Genomic DNA, 17,968 nt, shown 5'->3' with positions numbered 1-17,968 from the left:
TTTCCTGGACATAGACCCAAAATGTCAATATTTTGATCCCCAAGACACTTAGTTATCACTTTTGTCTTATGGCAAGGTGCTCCATCATGCTGGAAAAGGCATTGTTCATCACCAAACTGTTCTTGGATGGTTGGGAGAAGTCGCTCTTGGAGGATGTTTTGGTACCATTCTTTATTCATGGCTATGTTCTTAGGCAAAAATTGTGAGTGAGCCCACTCCCTTGTCTGAGAAGTAACCCCACACATGAATGGTCTTGGGATGCTTTACTGTTGGCATGACACAGGACTGATGGTAGCGCTCACCTTTCCTGCTCCGGACAATGGTTTTTTCAGATGCCCCAAACAATCTGAAAGGAGATTCAGCAGAGAAAATGACTTTACCCCAGTCCTCAGCAGTTCAATCCCTGTATCTTTTGCAGAATATTAGTCTGCCCCTGATGTTTATCCTGGAGAGAAGTGACTTCTTTGCTGACCTTCTTGACACCAGGCCATCCTCCAAAATTCTTCGCCTCACTGTGCGTGCAGATGCACTCACACCTGTCTGCTGCCATTCCTGAGCAAGCTCTGCACTGGTGGTACCCCAATCCGCATCTGAATCAACTTTAGGAGACTGTCCTGGTGCTTGCTGGACGTTCATGAGCGCCCTGAAGCCTTCTTCACAACTATTGAACCCCTCTCCTTGAAGATCTTGATGATCCGATTTATGGTTGATTTTGGTGCAATCTTACTAGCAGCAATATCCTTGCCTGTGAAGCCCTTTTTGTGCAAAGCAATGATGACTGCACGTGTTTCCTTGCAGGTAACCATGGTTAACAGAGGAAGAACAATGATTTCAAGCACCACCCTCCTTTTAAAGCCTCCAGTCTGCTATTCTAACTCAATCAGCATGACAGAGTGATCTCCAGCCTTGTCCTCGTCAACCCTCTCACCTGTGTTAACGAGAGAATCACTGATCTGATGTCAGCTGGTCCTTTTGTGGCAGGGCTGAAATGCAGTGGAAATGTTGTTTTTGGGATAAAGGTCATTGTCATGGCAAAGAGGGACTTTGAAATTAATTGCAATTCATCTGATCACTCTTCATGACATTCTGGAGTATATGCAAATTGCCATCATAAAAACTGAGGCCGCAGACTTTGTGAAAAATAATATTTGTGTCATTCTCAAAACTTTTGGCCATGACTGTACAGCTGAGAGTATACTTGGGTGAAAGTACAATTGAGGGTATATTTGGGTGAGAGTATAGCAGAGAGTATATTTGGTGGAGAGTACAGCCGAGAGTATGTTTGAACATCTGAACGCTGTCATCATTCCACAGGTGCTGGATGGGAAGGAGGCTTTGTGAATGCGTTTCACCGAGGTATTATAGGACATTGATTTTTATTTGTTTTTAAGCATCTCCAATGAGGATTTTGCTGACTGATTTGGGTCATTGTTCTGCTGGAGTATAAATCTTCTCCCAAGTCCTAGGTCTCTTACAGGATGCGACAAGTTTTCCTCCAAGATGTGTCTCGATCTTTCTCCCACCATTGTGTCTGTTCCAGTCCATGAAGCAGAGAAGCATCCCCTATAGCATTATACCACCACCATACGTAGGGGTAAGTAGTGTTTTGGGAATGAGGGCTTTGAGGCTTGCACCAATCATACCTCCTAGCTTTGTGGTGAAAAGATGATGTTTGGTCTGATACAATGATCCTCCACTAGATTTCTGAGTCTCCCACATCTCTGAGAGAACTTTCCCACAAGGAAGCGGTTCTAGGTGCCGGTGAAGAAGCCTAGTGGTGGCAGTAGGCCCCTCCTAGAAAGGGGATCATGACCAGGAAAGCCCAGCCGAACCCCAGAAACAACGGACAGGGTGGCATAGGAGGTCCATCTCTTGATCTTTTCTCACATATAGCGCAAGGTTTTGTGTGGTGCCCAACCTATGGTTATCCCATGGACAGATTCTACCAGACAGATTGTCTTAGTGGCCCCTGATAAGTACCCTTCTCATACAGATGCTCAACACTGGAGGACGGCTGCTTCAAGACAATGTCCCAATTTGTGCCTTATTCTTTTTATCTGTATGTGATGGGCTTGACTGTGCTTCAGGGGAGTCTTTGAAATTTCTTATATAATCCCTTTAATTGTTGATTCTCAATGACCTTTAGTCGAACGTGATCTTTGATCTTCATGATGAAGCTTTGTTTGGAAATGCACTAATCCAGTTGTGTGATGTCTCTGAGACAGGTATTTATTTTTAAATCAATTAAAACATTCATTATACATAGGTGATACATAATTGATTACACTAGGATTTATATAGGTATATCTGAGCAAAGGGGACAAGCATTTACACAATCAATTAGTGTGACAGGATGGACCTCCTATGCCACCCTGTCCACTGCTTCTGGGGAGCAGCTGGGCTTTCCTGGCCATGATCCCCTTTCTTATTAGCAAATTGTGCCCCTCTAACGGCAGTAGGAGGGGCCTGCCACCACCACTAGGCACCTAAAACCGCGTCCTTCTGGGTAACTATCACTGCTTGTGTACCCCCTCGCTGGACACCTGGGCTGGTACCACTGACCTATTCCGTCAGATCAGGCCTGCTTTGGATGGTTCCCCCTGACCTATTACAGTGGTGAAAGCTGCAGGGTAGCGGGCAGAGCGTTAGTACTGGATGCTGGATTCCAACCTCAGAACAGTCGGATAACAGATTAGATTGGTCTAATCTGTAGGTCACAGGAATTACAGCAGGTAAGTAGGCATCAAAGCAGGATCTTGAAGCAGTGATGTTTATTAGCTCAAGTGTTCTAATAAGGACAGTTACACTAGTTAGTAGTACTAGTGATCTCGGAAGGTACAGATGGAATAATAATACATTACATGGTCAAACAGTGTGCTTTGCATACAGATTTACACAGATACCCTGATAGGGAGGTAATCCTTTAACCAATCCAGGTGCTTCATGCAGCCTGCACGTAAATCAATCGGGAGGGGTTTAACACCTTTTTACATTGCTGCTAGTGACATTACAGCATCTGAGGTTTTATATTGAAAGTTTACCTTCAGGATATAACATTTTCTCTAATCTTGCTTTTAACGCAATTTAACTTGCAAAATTCACATTAATATATGATCACTTGCATCCTGAGTCTTACACACATAGGAAGTTTACCAGCAAGTCTAATTACCCCTCCTGTATTTTCTGGCTCAGTAGACGTGTTGGTCAATCAGTGAAGAAAAGGTCTAATTAACATGAGATTACCTGTCTCCAGGCAGTTGTAGAAACACATCCCTCAAAACATAGGCTTACTTGGGATTTTCTACAGAAAAGTTACAAAACCCAAACATAACATACTGTCTCAGAAAGCAATAGCTCAAAAATCCGTACATTCCTAATAAACAGTACCAAAAATCAATACATTTGCAATTATATTGGTGCACTACTCTAATAATTTAAATATATTTATACATTAAGTTATTTAGAAGTGATTCAGCCAAAAATAGTGTCTGTTTTTTGTAATTAAAATAATAAAAACTACTCTAATGCTTTTTTTTTTAATTAGATCACATTACAGAGCATTTTGTGTTGCTCAGGGATAAGAATTCCCAAATAAATCAATTTTGAATCAATGAACTAAGAAAACGAAAAGTGAATGATACCAGAGGATGTGAATAATGTTTAGAGCAGCTGGAGCCATTTACAAGACACAAAGCGGCCTCTCTGCTGGGACAGGTGCCATAGGCGGGTATACACCCTCTGGGCCAGCACAGTATCTGTGGCCGCACCGTTCATGGCTGACATCCATGAGACAGGCAGAGGATAATTCCTGGCCATTACAATGTGTTTTGTTATAAATCAGAATATTCTCTACCTGCCTCTGACATCAGCCACAGCCATGAACTATATTCAGTGTACAGTTACTGGGTATGCTGTCCTAGAACACCGTTAATGGAGCTGACCAATCAGAGTGCAGGAAGCTGCCTACTGGATGTGATTACATCCTAGAGCAGCCAACCATGTTGTTCAGCAGCTGGGAGACAGCATGGAGTAATCCGTTCAGTTGGGTCTCCATCAGAGATGGGGGGGGTCTGCATTATAAATTCACTGGAGGTCAGGGGACTGTATAATAAAACCACCAGAGGTCTGGGGTCTGTGTAGTAAGCCATCCATAGGTCTGATTTATATGAAGAGGTGATTAAGATCAGGACAAATTATGTGCACAAATGAAAGGGGTCTCACACTAATATTAAACATACATTAACCCCTAGGCACACCAATCTGTAGCTGCACTGTAATATGCACCCTTACTATATTATGCACCCATACTGTAATATGCACCCATACTGCAATCTCTTCTGTTTCCCTAACTATAACCCTAATGAGTTACACAGCTGCACAGTTTACCACCCTGATCGCGCCACCTTATCCCTGCCCTGGTCGCTCCACCTTACCCCTGCCCTGGTCACGCCACCTTACCCCTGCCCTGGTCACGCCACCTTACCCTGATCACGCCACCTTACCCCTGCCCAGGTCACGCCACCTTACCCCTGCCCTGGTCACGCCACCTTACCCCTGCCCTGGTCACGCCACCTTACCCTGATCACGCCACCTTACCCCTGCCCAGGTCACGCCACCTTACCCCCACCCTAGTCACGCCACCATACCCCTGCCCTGGTCGCACCACCTTACCCCCACCATGGTCACGCCACCTTACCCCCGCCCTAGTGACGCCACCTTACCACCGCACTGGTCACGCCACCTTACCACCGCACTGGTCACGCCACCTTACCCCTGCCCTAATCACAGGCATTTGAATGTAAGTGTAGACACTATGCCAGGTATCAGATAATACTGCGTGGCTGAAACAAACACTGCTCCATCTGTAAACAGGACGTGGAACCTTTCTAGTTCTGTTGATAGAAGAATTATATTACATTATATAATATTAAAGCTATATCTTGTATATTAAATGTTACTCTTTCCAGGCAATTTGTATTTTAGATTTAGGGTAAAATCCCAGACTGGACGACACGGTGGGGATTCCTCCTTAGTTCTGCACATTTTAGACATTACATTCAAGGTTGTGGAAAATAGTAAAAATAAATGTATAGAAGTATAAATAACAACAATACAGATAGTAACAATATAAGCAGATGTAACATATGTAATACTGGGGGTTAGGTATGTAAAGCTGGGAGGGTTGATGGTAGTGGGGGGGGGGGTCTCCATAGAAATCAGTGAACATGGAACAGTAAGAGAAATTCCTGTCGTGACTTATAACATGGGAATATTGTGCAACGTATAATAATATATATTCAGAGAGCAGGTTCAAGTATCCAATTATTCTGAATCACTCAGTAATATAGAGTAAGTCAGATGGTGGGAACATAAATGATGGAAAGGGGGAGGGGGGTGTCGCTGTCTGAGGGGCGGGGCAGGCTGGGCTGGGGGGCACCTGCCCCCGGGGCCGATCCCATAGTGGCTACCTTGGGCTGGGTCACTGGACCACCTGCATTTTTTTCCTTTACAATGTTCCTAATAGGCTGCTGAGTCAATTTTGCCCCCTGGGCTAAGATTTTCCAGCCCTCCCCTGCTGAGGGGTTAGTGCGCTTCGGGACTAGAGAGTCAAATAGTATTTTATGGGGGTTCGGTTCGTGTCAAGTGCAGATTTTAGTATGTGTAGAATTCTGCTTCTTGTGGTTTTGGAAAGATGGGGGATGCTGATGCAAGAACAAAAAAGTATTTCTCCATGGTGTTTATAATATATATCTATATCACAGACTAAATACAGCCACTATATAATATTATCTGCTTTATATTATTCTGCAATACCAACTGGAGCGCTAAGGCTAGTCCTTGTGCTCCAATCCCACAGAAGAGCTACTGTAGCACAAACTGCTGAGAAAGTTACTGCTGGCTGTGATAGAAGGTGTCAGGCCACACAGAGCATCGCAGCTTGCTGGGTATGGGGCTGTGCAGCCACAGACTGGTCCGAGAGCCCATGCTGACCAGTGAGTGCAAGAGCTGGACCATGGAGCAATGGAAGAAGGTGGCCTGGTCTGATGAACCACGTTTTCTTTTACACCATGTGGACAGCCGGGTGCGTGTGCATCATGTACCTGGGGAAGAGATGGCACCAGGATGCACTATGGGAAGAAGACAGCCGGCGGAGGCAGTGTAATGCTCTGGGCAATGTTCTGCTGGGAAACCTTGGGTCCTGGCATTCATGTGGATGTTACTATGACACGTACCACCTACCTAAACATTGCTGCAGACCAAGTACACTCGTTCAAGGCAGCGGTATTCCCTGATGGCCTCTTTCAGCAGGATAATGCGCTCTGTCACACTGGAGGAATGGTTTGAGGAACATGACAAAGAGTTCAAGGTGCTGACTTGGCTCCAAATTCCCCAGATCTCAGTCTGACCGAGCATCTGTGGGATGTGCTGGAATAACAAGTCCGAGCCACGGAGGCCTCATCTGGCCACTTACAGGATCTGCTGCTAATATCTTGGTGCCAGATACCAAAGGGCACCTTCAGAGGTCTTGTGGAGGCCTCAACGGGTCACAGCTGTTTTGGTGGCACGAGGAGGACCTACATAATATTAGGCAGGTGGTTTTAATGTTGTGGCTGAAAGGTGTATAAACTGTTGCAATATTTCCCATTGCTTTGCAATACAGACTAAATACAGCGCTGTACAATATAATCTGCTGCAATATATCACATTACTCTCTAATACAGACTAATAACATTAATATAAATTTGCTCTGCAACACAGACAGTTTACATTATAATTGTTGCAATATAGGACATGAGTCTGTAATAAAGGCTAAATACTGCCACTATACAATATAATCTGCTGCAATATATCACAGTACTCTGCAATATAGTGTAAACACAGCGATATACAATATAATCTCCACCCACAGCACCAACAATAATGTATAACTGTGTCCATTACGTATTCTCTGGACAACTCTGTAAAATTATTCGTACTTTATAAACAACAAAAATAATAATAATTATTGTTATTAAAGGAACCAAAATATATTTCAGTACAACATCACATTTTTAATCATATAAGATATAAGCAATCAATATCAGATAGGAAATTGTAGTGTTACACACACCCCCCGTTGGGGGAGGGGAATATATCTGGTCGATTGATTCTGAGAGATTAAATTAATATCAAAATAATCTGCATATGTCTCACATATATTATATATATATATATACACACACACACACACACACACACACACACACACACACACACACACACACACACTCTAAGAAGCAGCCTAAGGGCCTGATGCTGAGTTAGATGCACAGCAATAGTAAATTGCTCCTGGACAAACCATGATAAAATACAAGGGGTGCAAATTAATCTATTTTTTGCACTCATGGAAAGTACTGGCTGCTTTGTCATGTATTTTACAAATACGTCAGCTTTATTTTTACACTGATATTTTAAAGCTGATCTAAAACATGTCCTACCCCAACTATAAATCTGTCCCCGCAGTTTAAATTTACCTCCACCTCCAATATAACATGGTTTTGCAAAGGTTCCTTCTTTTTGCTTTGCTCCTAATTCAGCATCAGGTCCTAAGTGTGCTAACACTGTATATAAATACATACATCATTTATACACATGCACACATCCCGCTAAAGTCCTATCTTTATACCGCAGAGCATTGTGCAGGAGATACTGGACATGAACATTTGGGTCCCCGGTAGTAGACACGCTGTACAGAGAACGCATATCAGTCCTTCCCCCATTGGAGCTTACAGTCTAAATTCTTTAACACACACACACGTTAATTTTGTCTGCAGCCACTAAACTACCAGTATGCCTTTGGAGTGTGGGTAACCGGAGCACCCGGAGGAAACCCACGCAAACACGGGGAGAACATACAAACTCCTCACAGATAAGGCTACGGTTGGGAATCAAACTCATGACCCCAGTGCTGTGAGGCAGAAGTGCTAACCACTATATAGGGGAGTAGTTCCCGTGCCTTCACTTATTAAGGTGCAGTAGGAATATGCATTGTAGGATAATATATTCTACACAGTGAGGATTTCCATTTGACAAAAGTGGGACAAATCTGGATCGTATTCCTGTTGGTGAAACTTGACAACATAAATGACAATGTCTGTATATGACCCACAGAAAATGTTTTTTTCCCTTCTACATAGTGTAATAATTTTACTTAATCAGTTTATTGACCTCACATTACTTATTTCTGCTTGACAGACATTAATAATTAGAGATCAGGAAAAGTCTAGACCTGGATGTATTCGGGAACTCCTCGATCAGCTGTAATTCTTAAGATTAAACTGTTCCTACAAATAACTTCTTACAGGAACTGTCCTGCCTCTTCCTCCATCACTGTCTCACTTACCCAGGAGACCACATAGATCTCTTGTCTATATTACCAGAAGAAGAGATGACAATATACGTATTTATCTGTGTGACAACTCCATACTGATCCCTCATCAGCAGATCTTAGTCTAATGATAATATCTTAATTTACTAAGAAATATCCATCTTTAACCAATTACCTGCAACAAATGGGAAACAATTAATTGCAGATCAGTTCTGATTGGTCATTGTTATAGTCACGTCTAAGTTATCATTGATTTTATTTATTGTCTACTCCAGGACTGTACAATTTCAGCTAAACCACCGGCAACACACACAGGATTTGTCACATATGTGGTGTAAATTAGAGCAAATATCACACTTGTGAAATATCCTGAAAACCTGGCCAGTTCCCAGCTGCTGAACAAGTCACCCAATAGTACAATGGTCATAGGACAGTCTTAAGTGAAAACATCGCTCGGTCTATTACAGATGATGGAAAAATAAAAAAGTGAATTTAATATCTGCACCATAAATGAACGATGCAAACGTATTCCATTCAGAGAGAGGAAGTTCCACATTTATACTGCTGTATATTAGAGCTTGTTAAACACACGCGTGTGTCAACAACATGCGGACATGAATTAAGTCCCCTGCAAATATAAAGGTCAGATGTTCTTTATTGATAAATCATTCATTTGCTGATCTGACGTCTGTTTACAGCCAGTTCTGTGATTTCAGACTGATGGCTCCGGATTCATACAAACTAATCACAATCATGTAGGTTTTATTATTTTATACATGAAAATACCAAGAGCTCCGAGCGGATGAAGTGACTAGGAATTGATGTTGAATGTGAAGCTTATAGATTGTGTAGAGCAAACAGTGATCAGGGAATAAAACGAAAGCCCCATCTCTGGGAAATAAATAGATTTTGTCATTAACCATTAATTACAACACACAACAAAGTGGCTTAACGCATTTCACTAACAAAACATCCCATTTGTGATTCATTATAAAACAACAAGTGAATCTGACAATATTTTATTAAACTAGTTTAGGGGTCTTTACGAAATACATTGTGTAACATAACTGCAGCCGAGATCCAGTGGCATAAGTGAATATATGTAATTTATGTGGAGCCTCGGGCCATATAAAGGGACGTAGACCCCCGATATAGATGCAGTGTTTGCCGACTATACAATATTGTTATCTTCTGATACAATGAGGACGAAGAAGAGATTTTATATAATCAGGAAGTCAGTCTATATTTCAGCACAAATACCCTGAAATGTCCCCAAAACTCACACACAGAATATTAACATAAAAAAATACAAATTTCCAGATGACTGTACGGAGGAGATGCCATTTAATTCATCTCTGCGGAAGAAATCCTCCAACAATCCTGCCTCATTCACAGTGAATAACATTCATAACACTGCTCACAAAGGGGACGTTTTCCTAGGACTGTAAATACCACAAGAAAACCATCGTGCGACACATTCACAACTCGCTGACTACACAGATTCTCGTGCAAATACAAAATCAAAATATGATGTTTAACTGTAAATGCGACGAGAGAGGGAAAGATGGTAAAAATCTCAAGAGACAGAAATACAGTACAATAAAAACACCAAACATGGATGTATATTTCATCATAAAGTCTGAATAAAGTTATCTTGGTTATTTTAGACACATTTGATCATTTGTAATACAATAAACGTATTACTGGGAAAAGACAGCACACATAAATGTACTTACACACACACACACACACACCAATACAGGAATGATTATAAGTGTACAAAATAAGTAATCACACTCAATAGTCTACACCATAATATACTTTACAGGTGTAGGTAAAATGATAATTATACACAACATTTCTCGCGAAATACATTTTCCAGGACAGAGTCTTAATGTTGAGATTGTGTTAGTGGAGTTTGGCATATGCAGCGTTGTACACGTACTAAGTGTCATCTGAAGCGAGAGGTGGTAAATGAGTGCGAAATAATCACCACATTGTAACATTGTTGCAGCTTCTAACTAAAACAACCCAATAATGGAACCATTTAGTTGACAGGTACTGATCTGTGTATAAGACGTAGGCTGCACTTTGGGATATGGGAAATATATTTGGACAAATGATAGAGACAGTAACATTTCTAGACAGACAACTTGTGAGTATTAGAGACGCCCAGCAGGGATAGACTGTAGAAATGATTGTTAGTCCAGTTACCACACCTGGAAACCGCAGAATATCGAGAAGGAAGTAGATTAAGAGGCAGAAACGCCAAGTCCAGTTTTATTAATTTAAATACTGCAAATATCGCAACACACTAAACGTTGCTGGGGCCTCCAATACATGTACATGTGTCACCCTGGTCATTAGCAAATGCCTTGATCTATCAGCACAGCATCCAGACATAACGTCTCTCAGCCAGATAACCTCTAGAGGGCGCCTCACATTATCTAGTGTCTTTACAAGCACTCTTCTAAGTCTGAAACAGTTTGTATTCTAGTTATACAACTCTAAGTTATTATTTAATAATGCAGTAAGTGGCCGTCTACAGCTTCTACAATGGTCCATTCCTGAAAGTATTGTTGTCATCTAGTGGGCTCGGTACTAACCTTGGGGTTTCACAGTAAGGACACCATATATAGCTGTGTGATATGGGTGAGGGGCTATTCCTGTACACACACTATTATGTTGGGTGACGATGGTGGTCTAGGTACTAACCTGGGGGTCTCGCAGTAAGGACACAATATATAGCTGTGTATTATGGGTGAGGGGCTATTCCTGTACAGTCACTATTAGGTTGGGTGACGATGGTGGGCTCGGCTCTGACCACACTCCGTTGATTAGACACTGGGCATCTGTAAACTAGTTTTAATTCCTTTTGAAACAATTTCGATTCAAGAAATAATTCTATTTACTCTTATTCCTTGCTGGGTATATAATATACAGTCTTGGGACAAGAGTCACAATAATGTAACCTGTAAACGAGAGCTCGATGAATTAGACTATCCCTGAACTGCACTATAATAATTAGGATGAGCCCAGAGCAGACGCGGGAGCAGAGTATCGCTCTTACCTCAGGTAGTCCCTCCGACACAGGATGAGGTTGGCTTTAGTGTACAATGTGGAGCCCACTTCCCCCAGTCGGCAGTCACAGCACGCACACTTCAGGCAGTCTTCATGCCAGTATTTATCCAGAGCCTTCAGGAGGTAGCGGTCCTTAATCTTACGGTTGCAGCCAGCACAACCTTTCGGCTTCGTGTCTGGCTGAACTGAAAGCATTTGTATACCTGCAAGGAAAACAGGGATTACACGTGTGCTGACTTTATGGAAGATGCTTCTTCCTTTTTCTTTTTTTAAGAACAATGTAAATGACAGAAATATAATATTATTTTATAATATATATATATATATATATACTGGAACTGTGTTGCAGAGAGATGAGGAATTGGTTGTCTTGGGTAATACATGCAATGACATTTTTGTTAAATCAGCTCAGACTTCTACAAACTGGGACATCAAATGTCGTCTGTAACCTTATTGCTCACAATTATTGACAAGTTAAAAGAAATCATAATTAAAAGGTGATGTAAATACCGGGCTCTGTGCAGGAGGCAGAGAACCATCGTATTTAAACTCTGGTGAGGTTTTAATTGCCCGGATTGTATTGTGAAGTCCCTGCACGCCTGATTGCCTCATTATCCTCTTGTTCTGTGTCATCCATCCGCAAAGTCCCAGCTTCAGTACTTCACACAGCAGCCTGTGCCACAAAGTGTGCGACACACAACGTGCAGTATCACAAAGTGTGCGACACACAACATGCAGTACCACAAAGTGTGCGACACACAACGTGCAGTACAACAAAGTGTGCGACACACAACGTGCAGTACCACAAAGTGTTGCGGTACACAACGTGCAGTAACACACAGCAACCTGTGCCACAAAGTGTGTGACACACAATGTGCAGTACCACAAAGTGTGCGACACACAACATGCAGTACCACAAAGTGTGTGACACACAACGTGCAGTACCACAAAGTGTGCGACACACAACATGCAGTACCACAAAGTGTGCAACACACAACATGTAGTACCACAAAGTGTGCGACACACAACATGCAGTAACACAGCAGCAGGTACGAATGGTGAACTACCTGCTCGGGGGTGAGAGGTTACTCTACAGAAGACATTTGGCCTCCACAGGGATACATTGAAAGACTTTGGCCAGGGCAGCCATTCCTGTGTCAGGGGACAGCACACAATAGCCCAGTCTCCCCTCTCTCATTCTCTTTCACCAGCCTGGGCCTAGAAGCTGGTTTCTCTGTGCTCACTGGCCCAAAGCTGCCCTGCAGGCTACAGTCCCCTAAGGAACAACAATGCAAATACAAGTCCCCAGATCTGGGGGGCTGGGGCGTCCAAGTCCCCACCCCTCCCCCTTTTTTGAGCAGTGGAGCTGGGAACCAATTTGATCCCCCCCTTCTCCAATGCAGCTGCGAGGCTCACAGATACTGACATTTTTCCACTCTTATCAGTTTAATTACTGTTACCATAGCAGCAAAGTGCTGGCGCTGGCAAAGGCCAACAAGAGATTTGCAAGACTGACTTCAATTTGACGCAGCTCAAATACAAAAATACACACACGATTCATAAACAACAGAGGCAGGGTACAGGGCAGAGCCCCGGACCTGTGTGCATACAAAGCAGCAACTCAACACAAGCAAAGGCTACACGCTCCGTGGCAATGTCAAAAGAGCACACACTGCACACAGACACACACTGCCAGATGGAGCACACACTGCACTGATACACTACACACACAGACACACACTGCACTCAGAGACACACACTGCACTCAGAGAAACACACTGCCAGATGGAGCACACACTGCACTGATACACTACACACACAGACACACACTGCACTCAGAGACACACACTGCCAGATGGAGCACACACTGCACTGATACACTACACACTGCACTCACAGATACATTGCACACAGATAGCACATAAGTACACGCTGCACACACTACATTTGGAGACGCACGCTGCAAACACATGATATGCAATGCACACAAACACACACATAGTACACATTGCACAGTACACTCAGACAAACACACTTCAACCATATAGCACAAAATACACACATAGAGTAAGTTGCACTTCATTTATACACATACGCTGCACAAATAAACATCACACACACACACACACACACACACACACACACACACACACACACACACACACATCCACAGCGTGCACACTGCTTTTACCTACCAAAACTTTTCTCCCTTTTGTGCATGAGGTGATGAGAGAAGCCCCTCATTGAGCAGCAGCTGAGGGTCCCTGTTTGGGTCGGGGAGCAGCTGGACGAGGCTATTGTTCCCCCTGACACAATGTCACACACAGCCCGACACACTGTGCAGATGATGCAGCTCTATAACTCCGGAGTAATCCTCTAATCCCAGCGCTCTCTGGGCTTCCTCCTAACAAATGGATTTGATTAAACTGTCAGATGCAGCTAGTTCAGCACTGGGGGAGGGACAGCTCCCAGGCAGCGCGTTACAGGGGAAGGTCCCCAGCAAATAGCTGCTAAATCTATTCATCCAGACATGGGGGAGATCATTAACCCCCTCCAGACAGTGTCCCCTCACTTACCTCCTCAATCAGGCAGCACCTCTGCTGCCAGTCTGCTCACAAACCAGCATTATATGAAACATGAGACCCACAGGCTTCCTATAATGAGCTCCTCAAGGATCCAGCAGGGATAGTGCTGATCGCAGCTGAGCTACAGGTGTCTTCTCTGCAACACCTGACAGATTCCGGGGTCACTTACCTGGCGGCAGGAGTGGAGGAGAGCTGGGTAAACGCAGCCACTATCATCTGCAAACTCCTGTACTAGTGAGACATCATCCAGCAAAGAACAGATCTCCCACTTACTACAGAACCAAGCTCCAAAAATCACCACAGCCCAACAGCTTGTCAGAGCAAAAGAACAGGTACTCCCCCCCCCACACACACACACCCCCTGCCCTCCCTCATCACTCCCCTCCCTCCAATTCCACAAGACCTACCTCACTGATACTGGAGCCTCAGAAAGTCCTAACACTCAGCTAACAGATTTTACAAGATTGAGAGTGCAGGCAACAGAAACTCCTGGATATAATGCACGCACTAGCCAGGGACTAGGCTGGAATCCAAAATTATCCTCTTCATTTCCCCTGTATTATACCAGTAGCAAGATGGCAGAGCCCCAACCCTTCTATTACACCGACACCAATGTGCTGGACCCCCAAACCAACCATTATACAGACACAAAGGTGCTGGACCCATGACCCCACTGTTATATCAACACCGCACACCAATGTCCTGGACCTCCCACCCATTATTACACTGACACCAATGTGTTGGACTCCCAGGCCAACCATTATGCAGACACCAATGTACTGGAGCCTTGAACCCACTATTATGAAAACACTAAGTTGCTGGACCCATGACCCCAATCTTATATCAACACCAAACAGGTTCAGAGCCTTTGACGTAACTATTACACTGACACCAAGGTGATCGAACCCAAACCTCACAATTGCACTCACATCAAGTTGTTAGACATCCCATCAATACACTGACACCAAGATGCTGGACCTCCGACCAATACACCAAAATCAAGGTGCATATTTCCCCACATCCCCACAATTACACTGATCCCAAGGGACAGGACCATCCCTATTATTTTATCAACAATAAGGTGCTGGATTTCCCCATCTTTCCACTATTACACCAATAAAAAGCAGATGAACCCTGTGACCATCATCAAACTACTATTCTGAACAGAAATTGATGGAACCCCCAAATATTACTCTTACACGCAAAGTGCTTGAGTCTTCCTCCCCCCAAGCCACTACTGGCATCATGGTGTAGGACTCCGTAACTTTGTACTTACACCCAAGGTGCTTGAACCCCCACCCCCACTGTCTTTATAGGCACCAGGTTGCTGGACTTCCCACCATTACCCTGATTCTGAAGCCGCTGGACCCCACATCAGTGTTGTGTTCGAGGGACTCAGTTTTATAGTTACGTTGAGTGTACAATATTTAGTCCCATTATTGTCTGTCTCCATTTGCCATCACACAAAGACTCAGTAGACAAGGAAGAGTCCTCGTTTAGTGACGAGTTCACCGGATGTCTCAGACCAATGGTGCGCAACCATTTTCTTAGCCTGGACCCCAGAAGAGTTGTTTCAAAGTAGAATGTATTGCAAATGTTACAGTCAGGAAACCCCAAAAATAGATTCTGGGATCCCGCTGGTTGCATATCTCTGGCCTTGTCCGTCCTCTGCATTCATCAGACTGCGCTACTGCTATACAATAACCATCTCAGAACATGATACTGGGCTCCTCTGTGCAGCTTATACATCCAGCACCAACCCTTATTTCTGCCGATCTCAGAGATACCCCCGTTCATCATAACACAGAATAACCAGAACTGCACTGATCATCCTATGGTCCTATAAGAGTGACCCCCCCCCCCCCCGACAGCAGGCAGTAAGCCCCCTATTCACAGAAGCCAGAATAAAAGGGAGAAGAGGGAGGGCAATGTGTGGGGATAGAGAGAAATAAAATCAAAACAAATGGTACAGCTAATGAGGACAATTAAATTAATTATGTTCAAGGAGATGAGACTCTCTCCTCACCCCCCTGAAACTGTATGATCTGTTACCCCTCACTGCTAACTGCTGCTCTGTAATTCACAGCAACTGATTAGAGCATCTATGCAAATCTTTGTTTAAATCATTCAACTAATTAAATGATGGGATTATTCCTCTGCCTACGGTGACATCATTCTCAGTAATTAGCACGTTATTTGGACTATGGCAATAAGAGACCCGATGTCAACACAAACCTCAAAGACACTAACCCTTTGTATGCTGCTTTAGAGGCCCATACTTGGGCTGTTTAACCCCCTGTGTGCTGATGGAGAGATCAATCATCAGGCTGGTTAACCCTTATATATCGACTAGGAAGTTCATGTTCCTAGGCTGGTTAACTCCCCGTGTGCTGGATGGAAAGCTCAGTCCTACGTTGGTTAACCCTATAGAATTCAGCAATCTGTTAAATCCCAAGTAAATGATTGAAGAGTTAACATTCAGCAACCGCCATCCATTTTCCCCTAAAATGTACTGATAATTAGATGGGTCATAAAATGCTCTTCTATTCATTATGACTGATGAAATGCATTAAAGCTGACAGAGTATTACCTGACAGTAATTAGGTTTTGTCATGAATTAAATTATTTGAAAGCAGACCATCTCCCCAATCATGCAATTTACAGCCAGATTTTCTCCTCTCTCTGATAGAGAGTCGCAGCTTCCTAATCATGGGAATTATTCACAGTGAAGATGAAGTCTCCACATTAATGTACAGCGCAGACAATGCAAGTACAGCGCGATCTGGTGAACAGGAATTTAATCATCTGCTGCTGACACTCTGAGAAAACACCATTAACCCTCAGGAACCCCCCACTTCCATCACCCCCTTTCAGCACAAAAGTGAAAAGAAATTGGGATTTTGCTCACTCATCCAGACGAAATACTTAGGGAGAGCGATGCAGACAATTTCCTTATTTTTTACAGAAAAAAAAAAATCAAAACTTAATTACATTCCCCATGCACTCCCTGAATGATTACAATAAGGAGGACTGATTACCAGGAGCCAGGTTATCAGTGCAGACTCCGCTTTGTAGGGGAGTTAAACGTCTTTCCACAAACAGGTGTTTAGAAGACTTCTTCTGAATAGAACAAACAATCAACTCACCTTTCCTCAAGTACAGTCAGCGCCGAAATAGAATTTCCTAAGTCTGTGTCCTTTATCGTATGGAACAGTAGGAATTGGGTTAAACAGGTCCTACAATGAAAGATTGTTGGTCCAGAGAGTTGCAGTCCTTTGTGCAGCAAAATTCAAGTTGTTTCACTGAACTCCAGAGCTTGGTTTAGTGAAAGAAGTCATAGAATAAAGTGTGGGGGAGGCTGTGCCAGGGCTCCAATCCCTCTCAGATGCCAGCGGTCTCCTCTTCTCCTTCCACAACTAGTCTACACACTGACCTGACTGGGCCAACGCTGCTGTTCAGTATTTAAACACCTCACCAGGTCCCTAGTTAGCAGCTTCCTTCAGCTCATCCAAGAAGCTGACAAGTGCTGTTAGAGAAGGCTGTACATGTTGCTCTAATGGACCTCATTAAGTCCTACTTACAGATGTTCTCTTAACATAATTGATCTGCGGTGAGTTGAGAGGACTGCAACTTATTCCCTAGCCCCCAATTATTGTTGGGTAATTAGATCCCCAACCTCCGATTTTTCACATTCACCCTTCTAACATTCCAAAATATCAAAGTATCTCTTTCACACAAAAGCTCCTGCCTCCCTCTTACTGGACTCTGAGTATTGACAGTTAGATCCTCTAACCTTTGTAGAGACGCCACTAATGGCACATTCAGTCCATTGACAGAGCCAGTTTTTTCTCCTTTTCTTTTTTTTAACCCTCAGAAACAAAAGGGTAAAAAAATCCAACTTGTATAGATTGTACTTGTGATAAAAGATTGCCGT

The 17,968-nt window shown here is 43.4% G+C and overlaps 1 protein-coding gene across 5 annotated transcripts in view; it reads right to left on the bottom strand.

Moving 5' to 3' along the window:
• Positions 1–17,540, bottom strand: part of LMO3 (LIM domain only 3) — a 29,063-nt gene extending 11,523 nt beyond the window's left edge. The window contains exons 1-2 of one of the 5 annotated variants that reach the window (XM_075210834.1): positions 17,181–17,540; positions 11,439–11,652 (exon numbers count right to left, since the gene is read on the bottom strand). In XM_075210834.1, coding sequence (XP_075066935.1) covers positions 11,439–11,644 — 206 coding nt within the window. In that variant the 5' untranslated portion in view covers positions 11,645–11,652; positions 17,181–17,540. Of the gene's footprint in view, positions 1–11,438; positions 11,653–12,516; positions 12,789–13,644; positions 13,876–14,025; positions 14,085–14,203; positions 14,338–17,180 lie in introns of those variants that run through there. The other 4 variants (XM_075210833.1, XM_075210835.1, XM_075210832.1 and 1 more) reach the window with 4 other exon arrangements.
• Between the last annotated feature and the right edge of the window lie 428 nt (positions 17,541–17,968).

This window comes from Mixophyes fleayi, chromosome 4 (genome assembly GCF_038048845.1).
Source record: "Mixophyes fleayi isolate aMixFle1 chromosome 4, aMixFle1.hap1, whole genome shotgun sequence".
Lineage (NCBI taxonomy): Eukaryota > Metazoa > Chordata > Amphibia > Anura > Limnodynastidae > Mixophyes > Mixophyes fleayi.
The sequence above is the reverse complement of the archived record's forward strand: the minus strand, read 5'-3'. Positions and strand labels throughout refer to the sequence as shown.